The sequence below is a fragment of the Halichoeres trimaculatus genome, unplaced genomic scaffold (genome assembly GCF_033239565.1).
Source record: "Halichoeres trimaculatus isolate MK-OKI-2021-1 unplaced genomic scaffold, fHalTri1.1 fHalTri1_scaffold_3, whole genome shotgun sequence".
NCBI classification, from domain to species: Eukaryota; Metazoa; Chordata; class Actinopteri; order Labriformes; family Labridae; genus Halichoeres; species Halichoeres trimaculatus.
In genome coordinates this window covers 16,756,245-16,771,605 of record NW_027437181.1, presented here as the reverse complement: position 1 = coordinate 16,771,605, position 15,361 = coordinate 16,756,245, and the positions used below count along the sequence as shown (strand labels likewise).

Below are 15,361 nucleotides of genomic sequence, written 5' to 3'. Positions count from 1 at the left end.
TTGAAATATAACGGGTGTGTTTTTAATTCATCTGTAATATGATGTGCATACGAATGCTTCTCGCTGGCACGATATAATCTGAAAATGCTTGAAACGCACAAACAAATCATTTCAAATCTCATGAAAAATAGATCTCTAAATAAAAATCTATCCAAATCCTTGGCCCTTACTCTGTGTAAATATGTGGTTACGGAAGGAGAAATTGGATATGGGAGCGGCATCAATTATTGATGGATTCCTACATTCAGGGAGGGATTTTTTTTTTCTATGTTGGAGGGAAATCCACTCCTGCTCGTTTGGTTTCCATAGCACCGCCCACAGGAGAGCTGCTGCTTACATGTGAGGATAACTGTCCTTGTTTTTTGTGTAATTTTAGAAGCATAAAAACGCAAAATTAAAATGAACAGATCGACATAAGGCGTAAAAAGAAATCCCCACAGCACGAAAGGCCCTGTGATAAAAACGATTGGTTGAAATATATTATTTCTAATCCTAACACTTCACGTGCTTTTAAAATAATCAAGTGGGGAGGACTTAAAAAAAATCATTCTTTGTATGTTTTATTGTCACTCTGATTATTAGCGGTTGTACAGATCACAGTTGTTGCACGCGGAGCTGCTGTCGCTGACCTCGGTGCTGAAACACGACGTCAGATGAACCTGCGCTCACCACAGGAGACACGAGCCAGCCTCACTCCCTCTTTGATTCACTGAAGCCACTTCAAACACCCACTGCTGCCTTTTAAACTTCTTTTCTTTTTTTTCATTTTTAATTCATCCTCTCTCTCCTTTTCTCTGCCGTGGACACGCGGGTCCAATACGACAGTGGCTGTTAATTCATCTTCCTTCTTGTTTTCGTCGTGATGGCAGAGCGCGCGGCTCCTGTGCGCGAGGCAGGAGAGGAGTTGGTGGTGGAAGAAGGCGCACTGCTCGTTTAATTCTTTACGCGAAGGCGTTTTTGCTGTAGGTCTTTGATTGTTAAAATCAGACCCCGACTTCTGAAATCATCGCCTCATCTGGACTCAGACAGGTTATAACTTGGTTTGTTGTTTTCCTTGTAGCCGCTGCGGTCGGCCATCCTGCGCCGTAACATGACGAATAAGCAGTAAAATAAGCGAGAAATAGGCCTACACATAGAAACTGGACATGGAGTCCGTGAAGATGAGTGCCACGGCGGGGGTGAAGGAATTTGCAGGGAAGGCCCTGGGTCATATGCACAGGTAAGGAAACGCATTTTGTTTTCCTTGTCAGGGGTGGCGTGTGCCAGTTTCTTCGTGTCAAAGTGTGATGGTTGGCATGCTTGGATAAAAAACAACTAAGGAGGGCGTGCAGGTTGGCTTGCCGCTAAAAATGTTTAACTACTAACAGGGATCTCTAGTCACGCCTCTAGAAGTGTGGAGGAAATTATGCAATCAAGTGTGTATGTGTGTGGGCATGTTAGTGTGTGTGAGTGTGTGCCCTTCCTGATGCGGGGCCTGTGCGTGAATCTCATTAGCAGACAGGTTGGGTAGGACGTGCGGGCCACGCGCGATTTTTGGGATTCATTCATGAATAATAGTCACGTTTCATAGTACCTTAAGAACCCAGTGACGCACGAATCATAAAAAAAACGTTTTCTGTGTCAAATATGGTAAAACCAATCATTTTTGTCGTTTGACAATAAAGTGTTTCTTTTTTTAAACGAAGGTGTCTTTGAAGACATATTGCTGGTGTCTGTATCTACACAAAATTGTTATTCCTACAGTGGAAATATACGGGTACTGCTTTGTGGGGCAACCATTTGTGTCTTGCACGCGTTATATGGAAAATGGGCGTGTTTTATTCATCTTGTAGGAATGGAAATCATTAAAAGTCATGTAGATGTAACGACAAAGAGCACACATTTTGACGAGATGGGGTTCTTAAGGAAAACGCAGCTGCTGTGTTTTCCGTGATATTTTATTTATTGGTCGAGGCCTTTGATGTCACCACATACATTTCATTTTACTTTAAATTCTAAAATGATTCTAGAATGATGCTGCTTGCGATTCGTTTGCAGATAAAGGTTGTTATTTTACCCCCGGGTCCGAATTTTGGTTACCCTGCGTGTGGTGTGAAAATGCGACGTTCCTGCAGGAAAAAAAAAACTTACTTTGAGGAATGCCCATTGTGTGTGTGTGTGTGTGTGTGTGTGTGTGTGTGTGTGTGTGTGTGTGTGTGTGTGTGTGTGTGTGTGTGTATGTGTGTGTGTGTGTGTGTGTGTGTGTGTGTGTGTAGCTGCTGCTGCTCGGTCCCGCGAATGCTAATGAGTGAAAGTGAGCGGGCTGCTGCAATGCGGTACAGTGAGGAACGTGTTTGCCTGATCTCAGCTTCATGTCAATTTCTTTTTTTTTCTGTCTGTGTGAGTTATTCATTTTTTTTGGCAAACAATGATGAAATATTAAGCTTTTATTACACTGGCCTTCTGATGAAAACCCCAAAGCAGGAGAGGCCTCTTAACGATGGCAGCCTACTGGTGATTCTGAATGAAATGCTTCCTTCGTTTTCTTGACTGCTTCAAGAAAATCAGGATACAACCCCTCTAAGCCTCTCGTACTCATACGATAAACCATATCAGCGAAAATGGTGGCCTATAAAAAAAACCTACCTGAACTATTCCTGCTGTCATAACATTAAGTTTTTTGTAGGATTCACCAGGTTACTTTATAGGGGCACACATGATATACCCTATGCTCCCCCGGCTTCTGCAGGGTGATGGAGAGGAAGCAGAAAACCGGGGAGGTGATAGAACTGACGGAGGACGGGAGGCCCCGGGAGGCCGCAGAGAAGAAACCCCCTCTGTGTGACTGTAATTGCTTCGGTCTGCCGCGCCGCTATATCATCGCCATCCTTAGCGGCCTGGGCTTCTGCATCTCCTTCGGGATCCGGTGTAACCTGGGCGTGGCCATCGTAGGCATGGTCAACAACAGCACCATCCACCAGAACGGCAAGATCATCATAAAAGAGGTGTGGTAACGAGCCACCATGACGTCAAAAAAAACGTAGAAAAAAGGCATTTTTTACTATAAAAAAAAAAAATCAAACTCTGAACATGCCCCAGGACTCCAGCAAATGTTAGTCAGAGAAAAGCACGTGAGCCCATTTTAAAACATGCCTTCTTTAGTAATGATTCGTTTAAAATAGGCTTATCACAATTAAATAAAGGTTCTCTTCACAGATTAAGCAATAATCAGTTACACTATTGTAAACCTAAATGAGACAGATTTCAGATTTTAAATGTAACTTGGGCTGAATTGAAAGCTAGTCTGCATGCCCATGTGTTCACACACGTGAGCTGACATCAACCTATAACGCATGAAACAGGCTCTGAAGGAGCAAACATAACGCTTTGTCATTGTATTAAGTCTATTTTAAGTGTTTTTATTCTGACAGTTCCGCTTAAACGAATTGGTTATGTTTATCAAATAAATATCACCTGACTGTTTCAGGCCTAAAGGAAAATAAACAGGCCTGTCTTCACGTCAGTCTGTTCGTTTGAGTCTTGAATGAAAATAATACTGATGCCACAGCACATGATGAAACAAAAAATGGTGTTTTCCCATCATAAAATATTGTAGTGGTTACGTTTTCCATTTGATCCACTAGAAAGCCAAGTTCAACTGGGATCCTGAGACGGTGGGGCTGATTCACGGCTCTTTTTTCTGGGGCTACATCGTGACACAGATCCCGGGGGGATACATCTCCTCCAGGCTGGCAGCAAACAGGTAGGCGGCTCTCCCAGTGAAGCTCCATAAATAAACTACTACATAGAGGCTTTCATTCGGCAGATGAAGCACTAACATTTTTTAAAAAGAAGATTTTTGGCCTACTTTGCAGGATGACAGAACAGTTGGCAAGACTGAAAGCTTCTTTCTCATCAATTGTTTAGCTACTTCTACAAATGCAGGAAACGAAAATGAAAAACAGTCAATCAAAAATAAATTAATAAATTGACAATAAATAGGCTAATCAAATAAATAAAAATAGCCGAGGCAGACATAAAAATGGCGTCATCCTTGCCTTTGTTTTAAGCGCAATGAATTCGCAGTTTTATGCAGAGTATGCCCCTCATAAAGGCTGCAGACAGTCATGTGATCCGAGCTGCTGGGAGGCAGCGTACTAGCAGGCCTGCTGCCCGGGTTCAGGGCTCTCTGCCACCTGTTAATGAGCTCCCTCGGGGGATCGGTCTAATCTGGCACTCTCTCAGGGCGTGGAGACCAGACTTTGTCATGTCGCCAGAGGCTTTAATTTACACGAGCCAACGCGCCGTACATTATGATTAGGCCTACGTAATACTGCCCCGGATAGGCCATAAATATTTACAAAAATGTATTCCACTCAACATTTTAGGGATTATATGTCGATACAGGAGCTAAAACATGTTATTTTAGGCTGAACAATATGAGTTAATCAAGCCAGGCAAAATGCCTCCCGTTTATTCGTACATTTCTAAGGCCAGAATATAGCATACCTGTACCATTTAAATACTTAAATGGATACCTTGATTGATATTATCGAATCATATGTGCTCTTCACGTTAAGCCACGTCGGGCAAGTATTGCTTAGCCACCTGGTAGTCAAAATCTCACGTAGGTGCAGCCTGTCTATTTTTTCAGTGCACATTAATTCACAGCCTTGCTGTTTCCCGTCTTATAGACTGACACGCGGATGTAATCGAATCAATTGGTCTCGTGCCTAACAGGAGTCTCAACCGGATTAGGGTTTGCCCCCCGCGTGTAGGTGAAAGGGACGAGAGGATGTGACAGAAATGAGAAACAGCTTGGTGTTTATGGATGGCTCCCGTGCCTCAGAGCAGAATAATTTCATTCATAAACAAAGAACACGTTTCCTCATCGTATGATTAGGTACAGCTTGTTCTTTGAGCTGTGTGCCTTTAACCAGTGATAGACTTCCTGATTTAATGGCCTAACTGTCACTAAGAAGCCTAAATGTTTAAAGGAAAGGCTGGCGAATAAAATTATAAAATGCACGTTGCTACATCACACCTCTGAAATAAGCCTAAATGTCATTCACAGGCGAAATGTATTTCTCGAACAGTCCCGAGGAGAATAAGCTTGCTGAGCGACACATACGCATGAACCTCACGTTCTCCAGTTCAATAAATTTCTTTCAGTGACGTATGACGTGCGCAAGTGATTCACGGCCAATCCGAACAAAGAGCGACCCCGAAATGCGTAGCAGCGTGCTCCTGCTAGGCACATAATGAAATCCTGTTTTCTACCATATTTAAAAATACATAGACAGGTGATTTGTAGACCTCATGTATAAAATAGGCCGATAAATTGATGGCATTTTTAGTATGAAGGCTAATTAAAAAGCCCAAGGCCAATAATATTCTTTTCTTTAAAAATAAGATTATATTTCATCAGAAGTGATATTTCACTGCACTGTTTCTTGTCACGATGACACAAAGCTGAATTATCACCTTTAATGACACCATTGGTGCTGTTGAAATAATTATGAGGGAGGGAGGATGGGTGTGTGTGCCATATTTGAAATGTTTTATTTAAAATGCATTCAATCTTTTCAGGGTATTTGGAGCAGCCATAGTCCTGACGTCCACACTCAACATGTTCATTCCCTCAGCTGCCCGAGTTCATTATGGGTGTGTCATTTTTGTGAGGATATTACAAGGACTGGTTGAGGTAAGAGAACTTAAACATCAACAATAAACCCCCTTTTCAGTAATGACGCAATGTTGTAACCAAACAGAAGCAGTTCTCAAAATACCCCATGTGAAGAGAACATCAAGATAACATGCCAAATATGATCTTCTCTTTTTGTGGCTTTGCATTAGTCCAAATTACAAAAAGGGACCTCCCTTAAATGTTCCTCCACGAGAAAGCAAAAGCAAGACTGTAACATGCACTGGATATTCAGCAAGAGGAAATGTGAGATAATTTGTATTGATCCAGCCCTACAACAACTGATTGTTTATGGGATTGCCCAGCTCAGTTTATGCTGTCACACTTAGTATCCTGGAAAAACAACAGCAGAGTGTCAGTTAACAGATTGATAGCAAGAAAAAATGCTGAAGGCAGAGCACATTAATCCTGAGGTTTTGTAGTGAAACATGAAACACAGATTTCTCCCTGCTGTGCAGTAAAACAACAAAGAGCAGGCAGTACTGCTTACATATGGACCAATAAAGAGATATGACATGCAACTATAAGGCTGTTTATGGGCATCTTTTTGTATAGATAATGTTATTGAAAATGAAAATGTTGCTGCCTTTTTCTGATTTTTAGTGCTTTCAGGTAACATTTTAAACACTTTATCCTGACGGCGGGCATGGTAAACAATCTGATGCTAATGAGTGATATTTTCTTCTCTTAAGATTGATAACACTGCTTTATAAAGAAAGTCCATGCAGACTGATTTTACGTCAACACATTATGCTCACATTAGCAGCTGATGAACATTTAATAGATACAGGGCTACTTGGCTCCATGAACAGCTCATCAGGTCCTCTGGTTCCGCACAATTTGTTCATTGTAATTAAAGGGGTGAAGATGTTAATATTTGTGAGTTATTGAACTAGATATCTGTTATATCGGCTTATGACCAAAAGGGCAGCCTGTCTCAACTGAATCTTAAACCATGAATCATTTGAAAATAGAACTAGAGCTTAGAGCATTAAAGTGCCTCTGGCTGTACAAGATTATGGAGAATGAGCCATGTTTTGTTTGTATTTATACTGACAGCATTATTCAATATTAAGAAACCTGGTTGGTTCAATCAATAATGAAGCAAATAAACATAACTGTTGCTTGTATAGTATTTGTGTCAAACCTAAGCTTGTGGGGTCCTATCACAAGCTGACACAGAGTATCAACTGCTCTCATTAAATGTGTACAAGTCTTAAACAAAATTCCTGATAACGAGAAACTTTTTGCTCAATATGATAGGCACAAACAATGAAGTTCAGCCACCCGTTGTGCGTTTCTGTACTCTGATCTATAACATGCATTAACTATTTGCTATATTCAGGGCGTGACCTATCCTGCCTGTCATGGTATCTGGAGTAAATGGGCCCCACCTCTAGAGAGGAGTCGCCTGGCCACCATCTCATTCTGTGGTAATTTTTTATTTTTATCCTGATGAATTTTTTTAAACAGGTTTCAGAATTGATGTTGCATCATAATTTGCTGCATATGACTGTGCTTTTAAACTGTCTCACTTTCTGTCAGGATCATATGCTGGTGCTGTGATAGCAATGCCTCTGGCTGGGATCCTGGTTCAGTACTCGGGCTGGTCCTCTGTGTTCTATGTCTATGGTAAGACTGACTAATGAGGGATTGTGTGTAATATAAGTGCATGCAGGCGTGAATATGTACATTGTCCAAGGGAATGAGATATTTGGTCTACTTCTGGGGGAAATTAGCACAATGATACTAGTAGTAGAAACATAGATACTTGGGGAATAAATGAAAAACTAAAGCTGCTTTAAGCTGTGTTGAAACTCGAAGAGTTCAACGATCAGACAGTCCCGTGAAAGTCAAATGGCTTCATCCAGGCAGACTGTCTATTGATTTCCTTCCCTTGGTGTTTGGGTGTGGCAATAAATAACCCCCTGCCTCTCTCCCTCTCTAGGCTGAATACAGTTAGCTTTCCTGTCTGGGTTTTATTCTCTCAGGCATTTTGGAAAGATCAGCCTGCCAAACACTCCTGTATGAATGAGTGTGTATGCGTGTTTGGGGGGGACTGCATGTGTACTTGAGGCCAAAAAATATCAGCTATACTTCTTCTGTTTCTTTTTAATGCTCTCATGTGTTATTTCTCTGTGGTATACAGGATGCTTTGGCATCTTCTGGTACATGTTCTGGATCTTGGTGTCCTATGAAAGTCCTGCTGAACACCCGACCATCAGCGATGAGGAGCGCTGCTACATTGAGGAGAGCATCGGGGAGAGTGCCAGGCTAGCGGGTCCTGCAGAGGTGAGGAGCAACATGCCAAACATGTACCAGGAAATGAAATAACAATGTGTCTGTTCAAAGAAAGAAGCAGTATTGACACTAAATTCTACACATTAACACTCCTGATTCTCCTCTTGGTAATGAACAGTAATGGATGTCCAAAATTGTAGCTAATCTATTGTATGAACCTGTTCCAGAAATTTAAGACACCCTGGAGGAAGTTCTTCACCTCAATGCCAGTCTATGCAATCATTGTGGCCAACTTCTGCAGGAGCTGGACATTTTACTTGCTGCTGATCAGCCAACCTGCATACTTTGAGGAAGTATTTGGCTTTGAGATTAGCAAGGTGAGTAAAATGTAAACTGGACAAAGAGAAGTGCAAAAACTCAATATGTGATCACCAAACAACATAAACAAATGCTATGAAGGAAAACAAACGTGTTTTGGGAACAGACGTTGAAGAGCAGAGCATGTAATGGTTTGTTCCTGGAATGGATCATTAACAAAATCGATGTCTGTGAAATTGGTGGCCTGCGGCCTTTTCTCATGAACTGAACTGATGCACAATAATTATAAAGGGAAAACTGTTACTTTTGGCGATGACTCCCATTAAGTATGTTTAAACATCTAAAGGTCATAAAAAAATGAAATGTCCAGTGTAGTTCATGTCATAATCTATGTATGTATTATTATCATATGACACTGAGTCTGATTTGGTTGATGTTTTGTGTGCGCCTGCAGGTCGGCATACTGTCTGCTCTGCCTCATTTAGTGATGACCATCATTGTGCCAATCGGTGGCCAGCTGGCCGACTACCTGCGCAGCCAGAACATCCTGTCGACTACCACCGTAAGGAAAATCATGAACTGTGGAGGTGAGAAACCTGAACTCAGGGTGAAGTCTCATTTTCAACACCTCTCTTTGCACAGCGACAGGGTGTGACTTTCAGGGTGTTAGATCCATACTGCTCTCTTTTCATTTGTTCTCCACTGGATTCAGTATGGGAGATGGTTGTTTTTATCATTTTGTGAAAGATCTATTTGTTCAATACTTAAACACCAAGCTGATTGTGACTGTACATTGATTTCATATCTGACACTTATGTAATTGAGTGCAGACTGTGCATGAGACTTAATTTAATTGGCACGCTGGTCATCAACAGCCCATGGGCATTGTGTGGCTCTGTGTGTATGTGTGTGTGCGTGTGTGACCTGCTGTCTGTCCCTGACAGGATTTGGCATGGAGGCTACATTGCTGCTGGTGGTCGGATATTCTCACAGCAAAGGGGTGGCCATCTCCTTCCTGGTGCTGGCAGTGGGCTTCAGTGGATTCGCCATATCAGGTTAGATCATAGAACTAGATTTTAGAAACTTTACTTTTCAATATGTGTAATGTAAATTACTTATATCAGTGTTGAGTAGTAATTTTAAAGGGGCTATGAGGATTTTCTAAGCGATCTTGCATAAGTCTCCCTTCTAGAAATATATCTGATAGTAATGCACACTTTAAAATGAGGTTATCAGCACCAATATTACAGGTTATTTTAAATAGCTACTTCTTAGTCTCATGATCGGGTCAGGCAGGAACAGATTGATTTATGGCATGTCTAGTTCTCTATGACAACACCACACCGGCTGACGAAGTTTAAAAGTGAGAAGATGTATTCGTGTTTTTCTCTGCTGAAAACGATTCCCGTGATTAATTTTGTAGTGATGGTGAACCTTGGAGCCTAACTGTCAGACAAAAAAAAGGACAGAAGAGCAGAGGAAAGCTACACAGGAAAGCGACAGTGCACAAGCTTAGGGCTAAGACTGAACTGTTTGTGATAATGTTCATTTCAACCCACATGCAGCAGTTATTCTGCAATGGTCCGATCAAACTTCAGAGTAAAATGAAGAGTGAGGTTATGATAGTTCTGCTTGGTAGATGACTGGGAGGACATAACCAAGATTTATTAATGTTACACATTACAGACATTTCTTAGAGCATCTGGCTGCCAGGTGCAATAAATATAGACATCTACTAAACTACATACATACTGACAGTGTTTAACTTGTTGTCAAGTTAGGGTATAGATACGTCAGAACACCAGGCAAACAATAGCACTCGCCAACGACTACAATGTTTGCTTGATGTCACGTTTCAAACCATATTGCTATGTAAATGTACTGATAAACACATTACCTCGGCACGTAGTTAATGTACTGTATCCAGTTGTCTTGAACAAAGAAAATTTGTTTCTATCTGATCTCCTTTTAATTTCAAAACAAAAACACACACCTTGCTCAAAGTCATTGTGGCAGTGTGCGCAAGACTCCATGCCAGAAGGTGGCGAGGGAGTGCAATTAAAATAGATCTACCTTGAAGCATTTTCAATGGATCGTGATGTAGCTTGTTTGTATTTTTATTAGCAGATGGTCCAATGAAGTAAGGAAGTATAAGAGGGGATAGTTAGCCACATTTAAAAGGGATCAGTGTGTACATATAGGGAAAAACTCTTTTTGTGAAAGTTGCTTTTATTGCATTTACTGTTCATAGACAACCGAGGTTGACAGCCTTTATTACTGGGGTTTATTGTTTTTAATATCTAGTAGATTAATTTAAGGGAATTAGTCACATACCTGCAAACTCAAAAAATACAACTAATGCATTTTCAGCATAGCTTTCCACCAAATGTCCATTTTATGTTTGAGAAATTCAAAACTGATGTGTAAAACAACAAGTTATACTTTCACAGAGGTTTGAAAGCTAGTGTTTCCTTGTTAAAAAGATGTGATGTTCAGGAAATACTAAATATTACCCTCTGTTTCCAGTATTAATTTTACACTAAGTTAAGATACTCAATATGCAAGAATGTCAGTTCTGTTTTGATTTCAGCCTTCACTTGCAATGAATAATCACAGGAAATGATAGTCAGTTTTAAATGCCTTAATGGAAAATTTATTTTTCATAACTCATTTGCAATAGTACTAATTCAGTTCCAGGAGAAAGCAGCTGAGTGTTGTCCATAAAAGAGATGCTTCATCTTTTCTTATTTTTTTCTTTTTTTAAAGCAGTAGACTTTCTCTACTTTCTCTATTTGAGCACAGACCATTGCACATTATTCAAAGTTCCTGTTGTGTTGTTTTTTCATTATACAAACTGAGCAGACTTTTGGGGGCGAGCCCAGAGTATTTTCATTGGAGACTACTTGACTTTTGACCTACATTGAGAATTTTACATTATAGGGGGAATACACCAGCACATGGCTAAAACAGTATTAGCAACAGAAGCATAGAGAAATTCTGATTACTGATTTTTCTTGTGACACATATGTGTTCACTGCCAAAATAAAGCTTGCAGCTCTTCTTGGCCATTAGTTCAAGAGATCCTCTCATGTTTACACTTCGTAATAAAGGATGCAGAGGTCTGTGACTGTGTGCAAAAATCAGATTCTTGCCTGTTGTCTTGAGCTCTCTGCTGGAGTGTTTAATAATTCAGTGCTAGCTGTCTCAGGGGATCTGGAAGGCAGGCAGTGTGAGGCAGCTCGCTAGGACACTTACTCATTCAGCCAGTCAGAGCGGGGGGAGGAAAAGAAGGATGTGCGGGTTGCTGCCTATTTCTGATACAAGATGGTCACTGACCGTTAGTAGTGCTTTTATCTAAATCTGTGTCCTGCCTCTGTTTACTCTATCACAGTGGTTCTCTTCATTCATGGTCTGAATCTGGTTCCCTGGCCTTGTTAACACTCAGAATCAATAATACTTTAATCTTATTTATTTATTTGTCATGTGCTCCATCAGGCTTTAATGTCAATCACCTGGACATTGCACCACGCTATGCCAGCATCCTGATGGGCATCTCAAATGGTGTGGGTACCCTGTCTGGAATGGTGTGCCCACTAATTGTTGGAACAATGACAAAGAACAAGGTAAGCGCTCCTCCCATACTGCGCCAAAAACACTGTAATGAACTTCCTGTTATGACTGCACTGGATGGTTGAAGGAAATACTTAAAAACATTCAAATTTAAAGGAGCTTTTTGTTTCCCTCTGCAGACTCGAGAGGAGTGGCAGTATGTGTTCCTGATAGCCTCACTGGTGCATTATGGGGGAGTGATTTTCTATGGTATATTTGCGTCAGGAGAAAAACAGCCATGGGCTGATCCAGAACTCACCAGTGAAGAAAAGTGTGGCTTCATAGATGAGGACGAGCTGGCAGAAGAGACAGGCGACATTACCCAAAGTTACGGTGCCTTTGCAGCTCCGGCCAAATCGTACGGTGCAACCACGCAGGTGAACGGAGGCTGGGCTTCAGGCTGGGAGAAGACGGAGGAATACGTCCAGGAAGAAGCACAGGGAGCTAGCTATGGATACAGGCAGGATGAGGGATACTCCTAGACCAAACACACATACATTGACTCATGAGTAGACTTATTTTCCTGAGTGTACATCTGTTTAGTCATAAAAGATAATAAATAATGAGTAAAATTACAACCCATTGTCCTATTGTTTGCACAAATTCTAAAAAATAACTCTGCAAAAGTATCAGTTTAATGTAAAAATTTCTAAATGTTTAAAGGATTAAAAGATATTTGATAAATAGAGGTGTAACACATAACAATTTGGCAGTCTGTAAATGTATCATTATGCATATTGATAATAGATATACTAAATGGGAGTGCAATTGTGCGTAAACATTTCCATCCCATCAGCTGAGGCTTCCTGACCTCACTGAAGACTTTAGGGTTATTTAGAACCAACCCCTTACTTTAGAGAGTAACTTTGAGCAGTGCAGCATCCTACCAGCCAGCCATCAGTGTATAAACATGTTACTGCACAGCGTTGTGAACAGAAAGTAGACACTACGTGGTTATAGATTGTACTGTACCTCTCCTGAATGCACTCAGAGTAGCGTGTACTTTTAATGCACAATATGACGATTGTTTTTTGTTCTGGTGTCATCGGCTTTGTGTGTGTGTGTGTGTGTGTGTGTGTGTGTGTGTGTGTGTGTGTGTGTGTGTGTGGTTGGGTGGGTGTGTGTCATTTAAAAACCAAGTGATCTACTGTATAGGTGTGATGAGTGGCATAATGAATAACTGTTTGTTTACACACACATAAAAGGTAAAAAAGTTTTTCAAACGTTTGCGACATTCGACACATTATTTTGTAACTCAGCTGTTTTGATTTCAGCTTCTGCAACCAGCGCAAGGCTGTGCTTGTGGTTACAGTCCACATCACCTTTAAGCCTTTCAAAGTCTGGCTGCACCAATGCATTGTTGTTAGATTTGTCTCTTTAAAGAAATATATTAAAAAGAAGAGATAGAACAAATATTATGTACAAGAGTTTCTAGGTTAAAGAATTTTATGGTCGCAAACAACTATATGAAAGGGTTTGTGCAATTCAAAAGCTTATGGAACTACAGTCAAACCAAATTCAGTATGGTAGTAGCTCACCTAATAAAATTTATTAAAGAGATAAAGTCAGCTAGAGATGATCATGACTGAGTGGATGAGCTCTGATGCAAAGGTTGGAGTCTCTAGCATACTGTTTCCCTGAAACATCAATATTTGGGGAAAACCGAGTACAATCAAAGTTTAAAACAGCTGAGTAAAATATTTATTTATTTATTAGTTTTTCATCAGGACTGTATGGAAAAAAACAGGTTGTCATCTAAATGTTGGTCAACAAAAAAAAAAGTGATATTACTTTTTTCAGTTTAACACGACCCGCCTGAAACAGGTCAGAAGTGATCAAAAGTACAAAGTCAAGAATGAACAAAAACTGCTGAATAGAAGACTATTTCTGCAGTATCCCTTTCTTTTATAGTGAGAAGCACATTGAAAAACTTGTTTTCTTTAAAGCATTTAGACCAGTGAAAGGACTACAAAAATCCTATTATATGAGATATTAGTAGAAGAAGTTTATGAATGTCATCAAGAAACACTTTGCATTACATTCACTGTAACAGAAGAATAACGTACATTCCTCTATTCTCCTTACAAAGTGGAAGTAAGGTGATACATTACGTATATAAATATAACAATCTGCCTTTACTTTCTGAAGCCTGCTTTAGTGTCTTATGCTCCAAAATTCAAAGATGAGTGAACACAAACTGCAGGATCTGTTTTGTCCTCATTCTGCACTTACACTGAAAAGGTCTGAAGGGGGCCAAGTTTGTTTTGTTTTGAACTTGTCTGGACTTCACAATATCGATGTGTGTGGATGTGTATTTATGCATGGAACAATGTGAAATTTGTTGTATGTCATTTTTTGTTTTATTTTTTTTATTTTTATTTGTCTTTCCTTTGATTTCAAATGTATTTGTCTTTGTCTCAGAAACTGTTACTGATGCTTCAATTTCTTTGCACAATCAACCAAAGGTGAAAATCAGAACTTGGTTTTAGCAGGAAGTCAGACATATTTAAGGCAGTACAGACCATCAGCAGCAAGGGTCCAGCATGTGGACCCCTCAGTGTGCAGGTGGCACCAAGCATTACTCAATGTACAAAGCAATAAGTCCATAGTAACAGTTCTGGTCACGAACAGTCATTATGTAACTGTTTTTTACACATTTGTTTTAAGAGTCGTGTTTTTTGTGATAACTAATATAGAAAATAACACTTGTAAAGAAAAAATATAGAAATATATGTACAAAGATATAGTAATAGAGTCCAACACAAACATCTTCAAAGAGTTTGTGACAGGGCTGCTCACCAGATGAGAATGATAAAGAGCTCCGTCTGAGAGGCGGTCGCTCGTCTTCTACGTGTTTTTGTTTCTGTGTGGTCCACATAGGCTGTGTGCTGTCGTTTCCTCTCTTGCCCTCTCTGTCTCTGTTTCTCTCTCTTTCTCTCTTCCTGTTTTTAGTTTAACGAATGTCCTTCTGTCCCTCATTCTGTGGCTGGACCCCCTCTTGCCCTGCTTAACCACATGTACCTCACCCCTCGCTTGTATAACCCACTGTCACAATATTCGATGAAATGGTGAATCTGCATTTTCAGAAATGACAAATGTGCAGCCTGGAGTACTTAAAAAGTTTCCTGTTTTTGTGCCTCTAAAGTTACAGTGTGGTTCAATGGCTTCTGTTGCTGTGTAAATTGAGAGGTTTGTTGATGTCAAGGTGAAATACTATATATCCTTTTTGATAAAAAAGAAAGTGAACAAATCTTTCCGCCTCATGTGATTTTTTGTAACTGTATCAAAGAAAGCATGGTGAAAGAGCTTAGAACTTAAGTATATAGAAGTGCAGTGTTTTTTGCAACAAATTTACAACAATGGAATTAACAATAATTTTCACCTGAAGCTGTGACTGCGGTCACCTGAAGCCGATGTTTGAAGGTGATGTCTGCAGGTTCAGTACACATGCTTCTTAGAGCTCTGTTTTTGGTCTCCATTTCAGACTATGCTGCTTAATTAAATGCTTAA

The 15,361-nt window shown here is 40.3% G+C and overlaps 1 protein-coding gene across 3 annotated transcripts; it reads left to right on the top strand.

Moving 5' to 3' along the window:
- The first annotated feature begins 323 nt into the window (after positions 1–323).
- slc17a6b (solute carrier family 17 member 6b) lies at positions 324–15,109 on the top strand. Of its 3 annotated transcripts, none has more exons than XM_074666483.1 (13): positions 324–339; positions 1,061–1,219; positions 2,729–2,984; positions 3,624–3,742; positions 5,569–5,683; positions 7,029–7,116; positions 7,229–7,315; positions 7,833–7,975; positions 8,152–8,301; positions 8,697–8,829; positions 9,187–9,297; positions 11,738–11,865; positions 11,992–15,109. In XM_074666483.1, exons 2-13 carry the CDS (start codon positions 1,146–1,148, stop codon positions 12,331–12,333), a joined length of 1,746 nt encoding a protein of 581 aa, XP_074522584.1. In that variant the 5' UTR covers positions 324–339; positions 1,061–1,145; the 3' UTR covers positions 12,334–15,109. The 3 variants fall into 3 exon arrangements, with proteins under 3 accessions (XP_074522584.1, XP_074522583.1, XP_074522582.1); XM_074666482.1 differs by lacking the exon at positions 324–339 and adding an exon at positions 465–962; XM_074666481.1 differs by lacking the exon at positions 324–339 and having other exon boundaries at positions 465–1,219.
- The last annotated feature ends 252 nt before the right edge of the window (positions 15,110–15,361 follow it).

Excerpts from the sequence above, each read along its gene's own strand:
- slc17a6b (XM_074666483.1), top strand. The coding sequence starts at position 1,146 with ATGGAGTCCGTGAAGATGAGTGCCACGGCGGGGGTGAAGGAATTTGCA. Across the intron at positions 7,316-7,832 it reads CTCTGTGTTCTATGTCTATG|GATGCTTTGGCATCTTCTGG; the intron begins GTAAGACTGACT and ends TGTGGTATACAG. Across the intron at positions 7,976-8,151 it reads GGCTAGCGGGTCCTGCAGAG|AAATTTAAGACACCCTGGAG; the intron begins GTGAGGAGCAAC and ends AACCTGTTCCAG.